General features: G+C 51.4%; 1 protein-coding gene across 1 annotated transcript; it reads left to right on the top strand.

Moving 5' to 3' along the window:
• Positions 1 to 670: 670 nt before the first annotated feature.
• LOC136289076 (transient receptor potential cation channel subfamily M member 8-like) lies at positions 671 to 7,544 on the top strand. Its single transcript, XM_066182541.1, has 4 exons — positions 671 to 727; positions 1,123 to 1,225; positions 6,381 to 6,499; positions 7,215 to 7,544. The coding sequence occupies exons 1-4, from the start codon at positions 671 to 673 to the stop codon at positions 7,542 to 7,544; spliced, it is 609 nt and encodes a 202-aa protein (XP_066038638.1).
• Positions 7,545 to 12,409: the final 4,865 nt, after the last annotated feature.

Below are 12,409 nucleotides of genomic sequence, written 5' to 3'. Positions count from 1 at the left end.
CCACACAGGCCAGAAGAATGTGCTGCCTGTCTGAAAGCTTTGTGGATCTGCTGGCTGATGAAGATGGAGTGGTGGTTGCCCTGACCCTTCGTGTGCTTACTAATATGCTGGAGAGCGAAGACATCCTGGTATCCAGCACCACCGCCCCAAAGCTGGCTGAGGCACTCCTGGCGCTCTTTGACAATGTAAGGTTCTGCAACCCAAGCCACAGGCATTGGGTGCTGCCCAGAAACCTTGTGCTGTCTGCGTTTTCAAGCCTTTGCCTAAGTGGGCCTGGAGTAATTGATGCTTAGGGTTTTTCCTTTCCTCTAGGAAAATAGCTACATGAAACTGCTCTCCATTGACCTCTTCTGTAAGGTGATGGAGTTGGTAGTGAAGGAGGGAGAAGAGCCTCTAAAGACAATTGTCAACAAGAGCCTGTACCTACTTTTAATCTACTGCCATGATGAGAACCGGAGTGTGGCAAATGTGAGGTTTTGTGCATCCCTGGGACGGGGGCTCAGCTGCCTCCTGCCCTGCTGCAGGAGGAGGAGGAGGCTGAGTCCTCCTCCAGGCCATGGCACAGGGATGCGGGTCCTTGTGCCCTGGGCTGTGGTGCCATCTCTGCATCTCTGCTGCTCTTCAGGCCTCTCGGGAAACCCTGCATTGTGCGGCCAAGTTCCTGAAGAGGATGGATCTTGAGGAGCGACTGACGAAGAAACAACCCTTGACTATTGATGAGTGTAAGGTAAGGATGGCTTGGAGAAGTGGCAGCCTCAGCCTGGAGAAGATCCGTGGCCGCGGGGCTGGAAGCCGTGGCCCCTGCCCAGTGCTGCACCCGGGGGCTCCAGCCTGCGCCCCACACGCCGCTGCCTTCCCTGGGCCCCGCGGGCTCTTCTCCAGGCTCCTGCGGCCCCGAGCCGGGTGCCCGTGGAGTCCCGGCCCAGCGGGGCTGCGGGCACGGGGCGGCACCGCGGCTCCCCGGGCAGCAGCCGGCCCTCTGCCCCCTCCAGAGCCCGGCGCCAGCGGCTGCTGGCCGGGCCTCAGGGCCGTGCGGGCAGGGGAGGCCGGGGCTGGGCGCGGCCAAAGCCCGCCCCAGGGGCTGAGCCCGCGCCAACCCTTCCCTCCTGCCGCTCTCTCCAGCTGGCAGACGACATGATCCGAGCGACCGAGCACCTGCGCCAGGTCCTGCCCTACCTGGAGAACACACAGGAATCCCTGCCAGAGGCAGCCATGCGGTTCATGGGTGAGCCATGAGCCTGGGCTCCCTCCCCGGCCCACCGCAGCTCGGCCCCGGCCCCGGCTGCTGCTGCCCCGGCTGCAGCGGCATCCGGGCCCGGCGCCGTGGAGCCCCGCCTGCCCTCGGGGCTGCTGCCGCCCTCTGGCAGCCGTGCCCTGGGGCGGCAGCAGGCGGCAAGGGCCCGGGCTGAGCCCTGCCGGGGCAGGAGGCCGTGTGGCCACAGGGCTGGCAGCGACGCTGGCAAGGAGCCGTGCCGCTGGGGCCGTGACACGCTCTCTGAGGGGGCAGCCAGGACAGCTTCACCTTCTCAGTCAGGGTGAGTGAGGGCAGCGGGCCGTCAGCGGCTCTGGCGGGGGAAGCTGCACTGCCCGGGCAGACAGCTGCAATCCCCGGCTCTGGAGGCCTTTGCTCCTTGTGTGGACGAGGGCTGGAGCGGGCACAACACACAGAGATTTTAGGGGCACGTGGGGGATTCATGGCAAGGACCTTCGGGCTGATCCCAATGTCTCCTGCTTGCTTCTGAGTGGGATGGTTCTGGCAGGAAGATCTCCTAGGATTCCCACTGATCCAGACTCTGACCATGGCTCTGTTCTTCTCTCTTGTAGCCCTTCAAACCCAGAGGCAAGACAACAGACCGTCATGCTCTGAAACGGCAAAATGAAACCCGCTTTCCCCAGAAAGCTAAACAACTGGGGACGTCTTCTGAATCCAGCAAACCGGTGTCCCAAGAACACACCAGGAGACACTGAAGAGGACACCATCTCTCAGTGCTGCTGGAGCTCCACGCACAGCTGAGGCTGAGCACAATTCTCCTGGCTTCACACCTCTCGCTCTTTGTACTTAGCTCCCTCCCTCCAGCCCTCAGACCCTGCCCATCCCCCCTTATTCCTTCCCAGCTCATCCCTTTGCTTGGCCTTGAATTAATAAACACTTTGGCTTCTTCACTTCACCTGCGTCTCTGTGGAGCTGAAACGGTGTAAAACCTGAGCCCTAGCACACACAGGCCCCTGCTGCCGTCCTCTTGCGCGCCGTCTTTTGTGCAGAGACACAGAGGAGCGAGGCCGCGTCAGGTTGGAAAGGTGCCTGTGCTGAAGGTCCAGTTCCACAACACTGTGCAGTTTAAGGTCCTACTGAGCAGCCTGAAGCTCCCGGATTTTGGGAGAGCCAACCTGAGGACGCTCTGAAGCCAGCTGTGAGGGATTCCATGGCAAGCATCTACAGAGGGCAAAGGAGCTTGGAATGCTGGAAGCTTTCAAGAATAGCTTGCTGAAAGCACAGCAGTGCTCCATCCCTGCACAGGGTCGGGGAGATGGCAGAAGCAGAGATCATCAGGCCTTAACAGGGAGCTTGGGGTGTGCCTAAGGGCAAGTGAAGCAGCAGCAGCAGCAGCACGGTGGCCGAGACTCGGACGCGTGACCCGGCCAATGGCCCCAGCGCCGTCAGGCAGTGCCGGGATCCCGGCTGCGGTTCTGGTGCCCAGAGCTGAGGAATCGCAGCCCCTGCCTCAGAGGCTGCCAGAAAGCCAAGCGAGTGAGAGCAGAGGGAGGGCAGCCTTCCAGTCTCTCCTGGGCATGGCCGCAAAGCAGCCCCTGCTTCTCCTTCCTCTGCCCGTGTTTGGGGTGTGCTGATAGCAGCGCCAACCAGGTTGCGCTCTGTCTTCCAAAGGCTGTGGAGAGCGGGCATGAAAAGTGCTGCGTGCACAGCGGAGAGTCCTGGAAGGTGCTGGCGAGAGCGTCCTGCGGGATCAGGGCTCTCTGGTCTCTGGCCGGGAAGAGCCTGCTTTTGCTGCTGTGAGCGCAGGCAGGAGTGGAGGCAGCGGGCAGCTTGTGTTTGTAGAGGGCCTGGGGCTGCATGTGTCAACCTCCAGCTGGAATCACACTGGGGGAAATGCCAGCTAGAGCTGGAGCGCCTGTCCAGAAAGGACCAGAAAGAAATTCAGCCTTGCCAGGGTTTCTTAAGAGTGTCTTGGTGTTCCCCAGGAAAGCTTCCAATCTGGGGAAAGGCCTCTGGGGGAAAGGGGCTTGCTGCTGAAGGAAAGCGTTTTCCTAGGAGCTCCCCGTGATGTAGGAAGAACTGTCCCCCTTTGGCTCTCTGAGGTCCTTTCAGTCCCTGAGGCCCGTTGCACTTGGCAGGTGGACAAGGGAAGGGAGAAGGCTGTGAAAAGCAGGTTTGGAATCCAGCTGGACCTGCAGAGACCAAGGCAAGCGCCTGCAGCAGGGTGTGTTCCCCCTCTCTGGACACAGGTGTGAGCAGGAGCATCTCTGTCCAGCTGCCAGCCCCAAAGCTGTCTTGGAGAGCTGTGAATTCAAAGGCCTTCCCGCACACACGTCTCACATCTTACCTGTCTGCTGTGCTTCAACTCTTGGCAATATGCATTTGCCTCTTGCTTGCTGGAAGCTGCTGCGGCCCAGAGGGCCAGCACCGAGCTGGGCTGTGTGGGCCAGGCAGCAGGGAGAGTCTTGGCTGCTCTTGGTGTGTGCGTGGCCTCAGAAAAGGCTTGGAAGCTTTGCCTCCCAAGGCGCCCTGCTCCCTGCCTCTTCCTCTGCATCTTGGAGAGAACAAGGCAAGCATTTCTAGCAGCTGGGCATTAGCAGGCCTTCAAATGGGGGCGTCTTGTGGAGCAGGCCCAGCTGAGACACCCTGAGAGGAGCCCAGCGCTCCTTGCCCCTCTGCGCTGACACGTGAGCCTTGTCTGCTTTCGGGATGACCCTGGCTGTGTCAGGGGCTGCTACGTAGACACGAGACAGCCGGTCCTGTCCTGCTGGGTCCCAGCAGTGCCTGGCAGCAGTCCTGCCTCCCCGTCAGGATGCCGGCCAAGAGAGGTCCTGGAAGCTGAGGGAGCTGATCTGAAGCTTGCGCGGGTGCCTGCAGCTCAAGGCCAAGGGCCTTCCCTCAGGATACAGCAGTCCTGAGAGGTCTCTAGAATTCAAAGAAATCAGCAGACAAATGCATTGTCCACCAAGAGCTCTTTTATTGGCAGGAGGTTAGGGCTCTGCACCCCAGCACAAGGCTTCTTTGCCACGTCCAAATTTCAGTGGGTTTCTGTAGGAATTCTATCAAAAATCCCTTCCGTCTTTAGACTGCTGAGGTGATTCCATAGGCAGGGGCTTAGAAGGAAACACATTGCGTCAGAATCCTAGACTTGAACCTAGTGTCTACCTGCTGGCCAGGAGGAGTCTCAGCGCACCAAAGCAGCTCATCTTCCTCATGCCGTCCCTGCACAGGGCTGATTCTGTAGCCGCCCTTAGGTCTTCCCGAAGGCTATGTCTCAAGCTTTTTGTCAAGTCACTCTCATGTCAAGTTAGGCTTCCAGGTTTTTCTGATGTTACCTGGTGCTAAGGACTTCTGGATATCTGTGCTAAGTCCTCTTCACTTCTGTCAATTGCTTGTGCTTCCTTCCATCGAACAAAGGCCTTGTTTCATTCCTCAATGTGCCTGATGCTGGCCCATGTCTTTTGGCACTGCTTGCTTTCCTGTGGCATGTTCTACCTGCCCCCGAGAGTAAAGAGGGAGCTGGAGAAGGAGCTTGCCGGGCTGCTCTCCATCCTTTAGCAGCAGTCCTGCTGAAGCGGCCAAGTCGGAGCTGAGCGCAAATGGACCAGCCGTGCACGGGAAGGGTGGGTGGGAAGGATGATCCAGGAACCGTAGGCCTGGCAGCCTGAGCTTGCTAGCGGGGAAGGCCTTGGAGCACATCCTCCTGAGTGCCATGCCACGGCACGTGCAGGGAACCAGGGGGTGGGAAAGCTCTGCGCAGGCATGGGGACAGCTGCGGGTCTTGGCAGGGTGTTGAGCTGGGGTTGGTGCTGCTGGGCGTGTTGGGGAAGGAGTTGTCTGGAAGGTGAGAGGTCTAGGCTGGAACTGGGGTCACTTTTCAAAGCACCTGTGCTATGGCACAGCTTTGGTGATGGAGGGCTGAAGGAATAGCTTGGACATTTTCTCTTAGTCATCCTGCTTCTCCTGCAGAGAAGAAGAGGGGAGAGCTCTGCTTTCTTGGCCGCTTCCATGTCTGGAGCAGGGGGTGGATTAGCCCTTTTGCAATCTACTCATTTGTTTGGGCTACTTTTGTAGCACTGAGTGGACTTTCATTCCTGGAGAGCTTTGATTCCTTAAGAGAATTAGGTTCTTCTCATGCCTTCCTAGGAAAATGTTTGAATCCAAAGTAAGGCCTTTATTTTGCCTCTGTGTGGTCTTCTGCTTTGCAAAGTGACATTCAGTGGATGACCGTAAGGCAAATGTGTTGCTGCTTCTAATTACTGAGACGATATCTTGGTGTTCAAGATGTTCTGCATAGGGGAATCATAGTTCTTTGCTGTATGTTCAGAGGATAATTAATGTTGTCCTTTGGTGACTTTAAAATCTAACTCATTATCTACTTCCATTTAGGCTTTTTTAAATTTGTTAAAACCCAGGACTGATGAGAAGCAACTTTGCTACGATGCGGTGGTAAATTTCTTTGTTAAAGGATCTAGGAGATCTGCTACTAAACTGCCTTGATAGCTTTGAAAGGGAATTTTTCTATTCTTTTGTAGATCAAAGACATCCTTGAAAGCCCTCATTTACTGACAGTGATCAAAATAGAAGAAGGTGGCAATGAAATTTTGAGCAATGCCATTTCCTTTGCTCTGTACAAAGGCAAATAATTGTTTTTCTGGGTTTGTTTGGGAATTTAATAATAAATGGAAATGGGATGGCTATTTATTCCCTAGAGGAGGTTTCCTTAGAGCAGTGCCATCTCCCTAGAGCTAAGCTCCTGTCACAATGTGGAGCCTGTCTTCTTCTGCTGAAGGGGTGTGGGCAGGCTACAACAGCAGTATGGGATCTCTGAGCGTGGGAAAGATCCAAACCAGGTAACTGGGAAGGCATTTTGGAGAGTCTTGGGGATGCTGGTCGGGCCCCACTTGGGAATCCTGCAGAATCTCCCTGGTGTAGAGGGTGCAGGACTCTGAGCAGCCTGAAGAAAGCCTTGTGCTGATCTTGGTTAGGAAGTGCTCCTGGACCATAAACACATCCCTGAGCCTCCAGCAGCCTCCAGCCCCCAGTCAGGAAGATGTGCATGAGTCTGGGGAAAAAGCCACTTGGAAGAAGTCTTGTCCTGGCAGTGTGAGAAGCAGCGATGATAAATGTGCCTGGTTGTTACTCAGAGATTGTTCCTCGCCTGCAGCTTTCCGCACCAAGGAGCACGACAGGGAGAACTGGAACGGGCAGCTGAAGCTGCTGCTGGAATGGAACCAGCTGGACCTGGCCAGCGACAAGATCTTCACCAATGACCGAAACTGGCAGGTGCAGCCCCCTTCTGAGGGAGTGCTGGGAGCTGTGGGGAGGGACACATCCCAGCAGGAGCCACTGTCTCAGCACCTGGGCCTCTGTGTCAAGAGAGTGTCTATTGCTCCCGCACTGATCGTCACATTCCGTTCAGCCTGGAGAAGAGGAGGTCAGACCTCCTTGGCAGCTGCTGCTTCCTCACAAGGGGCAGCTCCCATCTCTACTGTTACAGGGACAGGACCACAGGGAATGGCTGGAGCTGTGCCAGGGGAGGCTCAGGCTGGAGACCAGGGAAAGGTTCTTCTCCCAGAGGGTACAGGGCGCTGCCCAGGCTCCCCAGGGAATGGGCACGGCCCCAAGGCTGCCACAGCCCAAGGAGCATTTGAGCAACACTCTCAGGGATGCATAGGGTGGCATTGTTGGGGTGTCTGTGCAGGGCCGGGGGCTGGACTCCATGATCCTTGTGGGTCCTTTCCAACTCATTCAGTCAGGATAATCCATAGAGCCAGCTCCATCATTCGCTGATGATCCATCCATTCTATCATCACTGGTTAGAAAGGTGATCTGCCCATGCCAGAAATGCTCTGGGCCATCTAGCCAAGGCAATTGTGCACAGAAAAAGCCCCCGGCCTGATTCTGATGAAAGTGTGACAGTGATTGTGTATCAGGCCATAGATGAAATTTACATGTCTCACATGTGATCCCTCACATTTGCTTTTCCAGTTCTTCCTAGGCTGCTGACCTTCAGGATGTGACGTTCACAGCCCTGGTGAAAGACAGGCCCAAATTTGTCTGGCTCTTCCTGGAGAACGGCTTGAATCTGCGGAACTCCCTCACCCCAGGGGTCCTGATGAAGCTATACACCAACAACTTGAGCAGCCTGGTGTTCTGGAACCTGCAGTTTGCCAAGAACTCCTACAACGATGCCCTCCTCACCTTCCTGTGGAAGATGGTGGAGGATTTCCAGAGAGGTTTCAAAAGAGATTACAAAAACAGCAAGGAGGAGATGGAGATACAGCTTTCAGTGAGTGAGGAGCATTACCACATAACCATCACCACATAATAAGTCATTCACTCTTAACTGCAAATGTCAAGATTAAATTAAATATATGATTTGCAATTGTTTTTTGCTTGTAGCTTACAAGCTTTTCTTGAAAATGTCTTTGTTTCACATTAACTTTTTTGATTAACCAATTCCAGGCAGTAGACAGAAAGGTGGTTTGGGCCCTCCATTCTACACATGTTGTACCTTTAGAGTTTGTGAATTTCTGCAACCAGCTCGATTTCTAACTCATGACTTGTGATGTAACTCCTTTCAGTTTTTATACAGCAGATATCATTTCATATTTCAATTGGAACTTCATATTGTTTCTAACACAATTAGAGGAACTCTAAACATAATGGTAAAATCTTTGTGTACCCAAAATAACCTCTAAATGGTTTCAGTATTATGGAGCTTTTTATTCGGAGCAACAACAAATGGCCTTTATATTCTTGATTTTAACTACAGAGGAAGGGGAGGAAGTGTGCAGTCTGCTCTGCTAGATATGATTGCAGGACCTTGCTCATCAAACCATCTGTTTACCATGACAGCAAAAGCTGCTGTGCATAGTTAGACAAAGGGGCCAGTGGGGTTCAACAGAGGCCAGTTAGGAACGGAGTCACGGCAAGGCAAGCAGATAGTAAGATTTTGCTTCACGGGATCATTGGACAGTCTGAGTTGGAAGACACCCTAAAGATCTCCCCGTGTGACCCACATGCCATGGGCAGGGACCCTTTCCACTAGACCGGATTCCCTAAAACCTCATGCAAGCTGGCCTTGAACACTTCCAGGATGGGGCATCCACAGCTTTTCTGAGCAACCTGTGCCGGTGCTTCACCACCTTCACAGAGAGGAATTTCTTTCAAACATCTAATAATGCCCTGGCCTCTTTCAGTTTGAAAACATTCTTCCTTATCCTATCACTCCATGCCCTCATCAAAAGGCCCTCTCCAGTTCTCTTATAGCACTCTTAGTTGCTGGAAGGTACTCTGAGATCTCTCCAGAGCCTTCTCTTCTCCATTCGGAACAACGCCTGTCAACCGTTTCTCACAGGAGAGATGCACCAGGCCCTATGACCTGCTCTGGACGTGATTCAGCAAGGTGATGTCCTTCTTATTCTGAAGGGCCCAGAAACGGACCCAGTGGGGTTTCACGAGAGGATAGTAGAAGGACAGAATGCCTTCCCTCAACCTGCTTTGGTCCCATTTCTTTGGCTGCCGCCAAGGACAGAGGCTTTCTAATCTGGGAGCTCACATGTTGGGCTTCTCATCCACCAACACTCCTAAGTCCTTCTTCTTGGGCTGCTCTTAATCTAGTCTCCTCACAGCCTGTAATTTGTGCTTGGGATTGCCTTGGCTCAAGTGCCTGAAGTTCTACTTGGCTTAGTAGAACTTCAGAAGGCTTTTTCATAAACCTTCTAGAAATATAATAGCTTCAGACAATGCAGTCTGCAATGTCACTGAAAGAATATTAGGAAGGAAGATACACAGATGCACAGGTGCAGGCATGCCTCTTAACCTGTGAAAACATGAGCTTTGTCTCTTTGGACAAGTAGGTAAGAAAGAAATTTGAAACTAGTCTCATCTCATGTCTCTCTTTCCCACTGTCGACTCCATCTGCATGGCCAAATTGTCTTTTTTGTTTCTTTTCTCGCTTGAGATGCATCAGTTCAACAGCCAATGAAGAATAGATGTAAAAAACCACCTTAATTTTAGAAAATGGGTAAACCATCCTCCTTTAATTTTCATTGAGGAGGATTTTCTTAAGAACATCTCCTTGGATGCCACTCTGACTCTGAGGTGAGGTTTGGTTTGCCATACACATCCATTCCTCATTAAAAATCCAGTACTTGCCATCTGTCTGAGTCTTCCCTACTGGCAGAGGCAGTAAAAATAGACAACGTGAAAGGCAGAAGGGGACGCTAAAATAAGCAATGGGGAGAATGCTCTCCATCTTTTCTTGGTGGTCTAGGTAGATAATAGGCAGCATTTTGTGCCTCCAAAAAAGCATGGTAGGAAGGGGAGAAGATATTCTGAAAGAGTATCAAAGGCAAAATGTGCAAAGGAAGGGCTAGGTGGATCTACGAGGATAAGTGGAGAGAGTAGGTTTGGGTTTAAAAGATACAAGAAGTTCCTTGAAGGTCCAAGTCAAGTGTGGGAAGACTCCTAAAAGATCTGAGAATTCCATTGAATATCTCACATCAGTTTTCAATTCTTTAGCTGATTTCCACATTTGTTGAATTGACTTCTTTCCAAACAGACTTGGCCCTGAAATAATATGCCCTTGATCTTTGCTAATGTTTGTAACGGAATCAAAATCCCCAAGGATAAAGACATTAGGATTCAGAGGCAAATCTATCTTCATTTTTGTATCTACTTTTCTACTACTTTTCTTTCAAATTAATACTCTTCCTAGCCTGGATTCACCCTTGAAAGTCCACAAGGACAACTACAGAACACTCCTCCACCCTCTCCCGCATTCCTGACCCTGGAGGCAGCAAATTCCTCTTCAGAGAGACAAGTTCTGGTGCAGAGTCCCATTAAGCCTGTTCCTGAAGTTTCAGATAGAAATTGAAGTAGTAATTCTTTCTTCTATACAGACAGATGAAAAAAGCTTGTCTGTGTTGTCACTGTGAATTTTTAAAACTTTTTTTCCTGTCTTCAGGCCTAAAGAGCTGGACTGACACTTTGGCACAGTGGCCCCCTATTGTCCTGCTCTGGGGACTGCTAAGTCTTAACTCTCCAAAAAAATTATACTTTCCTCCACTAAAGCAATTCCAGTTCCTATGTGTAAAATGAAATCAAGGTTCAAAATTCTGTTGATGTCTTTCATTACAATTTGTTTCCACTAATCTTTTAATTCAAAGTCTCCAGTTATTCTCAATCTCACTACTTCTGGTAGCATAGGGCTGGAAACACCTAATCAAACGGTGGGGGCATTTATTGGTATAGTGATGAGAGAAGGGATGGGTCACAGGAAACTGGAAATGTTCAGCTTTTCTGCAAGGGGAAATTGTTCGTAATGTCTTTAACTTTGGGCTGAAAACAAAAGAAGGCACAAAAGAAAGCACAACATCCAGAAGTTGTCTATGGGACAATCCTGAAAGGTCTTTTAGCTTAAATTGTTTCTACATTAGTTCTGAAACATGTGTCTCATAAGGGGAACTCAAAGTTCTCACAAAAGCCTAGGATGGGTCATCTTTCCATGTCTTGCCATCTCAGAGGATGGGGGAGATGGCAACACACCTTCATTTCCCATCTGTGGGTAACCACTCTTTCCTGCTCAGCTGTCAAAGGAAGGGTAGCAGGAGACGGGAGGTTTCATGTTCAGGGTGTGAACTGCTCTTGCACCTGCTGGTGCCCAAGACAGTGCTGGAACAAACTCAGTGGGAAAAGGGAAAAATGCAACAGAGGAACAGGCATGAAAATAGGACTCTCACGTTTTTGGGGGCATGAATCCCAGTATATCACAGCAATTTCCTAGACAACTGCACACCTTCCAACAGAAAGAGAGTGTGCCCTTTATTGAGGTGCTTTTCATGAAGCGTTTTTCTGAGGCCATGGCAGACCTGGCAATAGCTCACTGTAGATCTTCCCACTGAGTTGATTAATGAGCAGGCATTTGGATAAACATGGCCAAAACATCCAAGGACTGTTAATCTCCACGTGCAAAATTGTCTATTTCAACAGTGTGGTAAAAGCAACTTTTAGCCTGCTCCTGCAGCCAGGTCACATGAAATGCTCTTGATGAGTGCATCAGCCCATCCATTGAAGTGATGACCAGCAGAAAGATGGACAAGCTCACAGGGCAGCGTTTCTAGAGCTCAGCCTCCTTTTCCTACACTAATTCAGTTTCTCTCATCTTGAGAGTATAAAAGCACATGCAGGGGCTTGACACACAGGCAGCAACTGACAGGCAGCACAAAAGGACACAGTCTCAAGCTGTGCCAAGGGAAATATAGGCTGGATAGTATAAAAAAGCTTTTTACACAAAGGGTGATAAAGTATTGGTATGGTCTGCTCAGGATGGTGGAGTCACCATCCCTGGATGTGTTTAAAGAAAGACTGGGTGAGGCACTTGGTGCCTTGCTTTAGTCGAGGTGTTAAGGCTGGGTTGGACTCAATGATCTCGAAAATCTCTTCTGACCTAGGGATTTTGCGATTCTGTGACTTATCACTTTGCCCTGTGGAAAATGAAATCCAAGGTTCAACATAATTTGCACCCACACACCTCAGCCACAAGGTCCAGGGCAAGGCTGCTTTGTGTATGGTGAGTGTATGTGTGTGTGTGTGCTGCACTGAGTCTGACAGGTAATATCAAGGCCAGTGGAGGAAGGCCACTTGTTGCTTCTGTCATTGCTGAGGCGATTGTCATTAATCCTCTGTGCTTTCATGTATATAGGGGCTGTGCTCACTGGGGATTCACTTTAATAAATAGCACTTAACGTGAATGCAGGCTTCTGTCATTCCCTCCTGTCCACGTCCTGCTTTTTTCTCCTATTTTTCAGGCACCCCCTGAAGAGTCCCAGGAGCTTTCATAGGGGGCTGCACAGCAGGGAAGAAAAGGTGATGTGCTATTTTTCTGAGGCAGCTTTTCTGTGCCCAGGTGTTGGGGGTTGAGTTTGTTCCTTCTTTCTCTAGGGAATTTTTTCCCCACGAGTTGCCAAGAGGACCGGATGTTGAATACTTGAGAGTGCTTGGCTGAAACAAAGAAGTGGACAAAAGGTAGAAGGGAGAGATAACGCAAGTAAAAGACACAGCTTGAGGCAGCTGCGTGCTTTTCTGCTTCCGGCGTTCGAGAGACGCGTGTCAGCCGCTCCTCGAAGATCTCAGCCGCCGTTTTTCTGCCTCGCCGTCGAGCTGCTTCGGCGCTGCTCCTCTTGCTGC

This window comes from Chamaea fasciata, unplaced genomic scaffold (assembly GCF_029207755.1).
Source record: "Chamaea fasciata isolate MVZ Bird 193981 ecotype frontalis unplaced genomic scaffold, bChaFas1.0.hap1 SCAF_4, whole genome shotgun sequence".
Classification (NCBI taxonomy): Eukaryota; Metazoa; Chordata; class Aves; order Passeriformes; family Sylviidae; genus Chamaea; species Chamaea fasciata.
The sequence above is the reverse complement of the archived record's forward strand: the minus strand, read 5'-3'. Positions and strand labels throughout refer to the sequence as shown.

Bases quoted from the DNA above. Each gene is read 5' to 3' on its own strand.
- LOC136289076 (XM_066182541.1), top strand. From the start codon at position 671: ATGGATCTTGAGGAGCGACTGACGAAGAAACAACCCTTGACTATTGAT. The intron at 728-1,122 runs GTAAGGATGGCT...CGCTCTCTCCAG, and splicing joins TGACTATTGATGAGTGTAAG to CTGGCAGACGACATGATCCG. The intron at 1,226-6,380 runs GTGAGCCATGAG...CCTCGCCTGCAG, and splicing joins GGCAGCCATGCGGTTCATGG to CTTTCCGCACCAAGGAGCAC.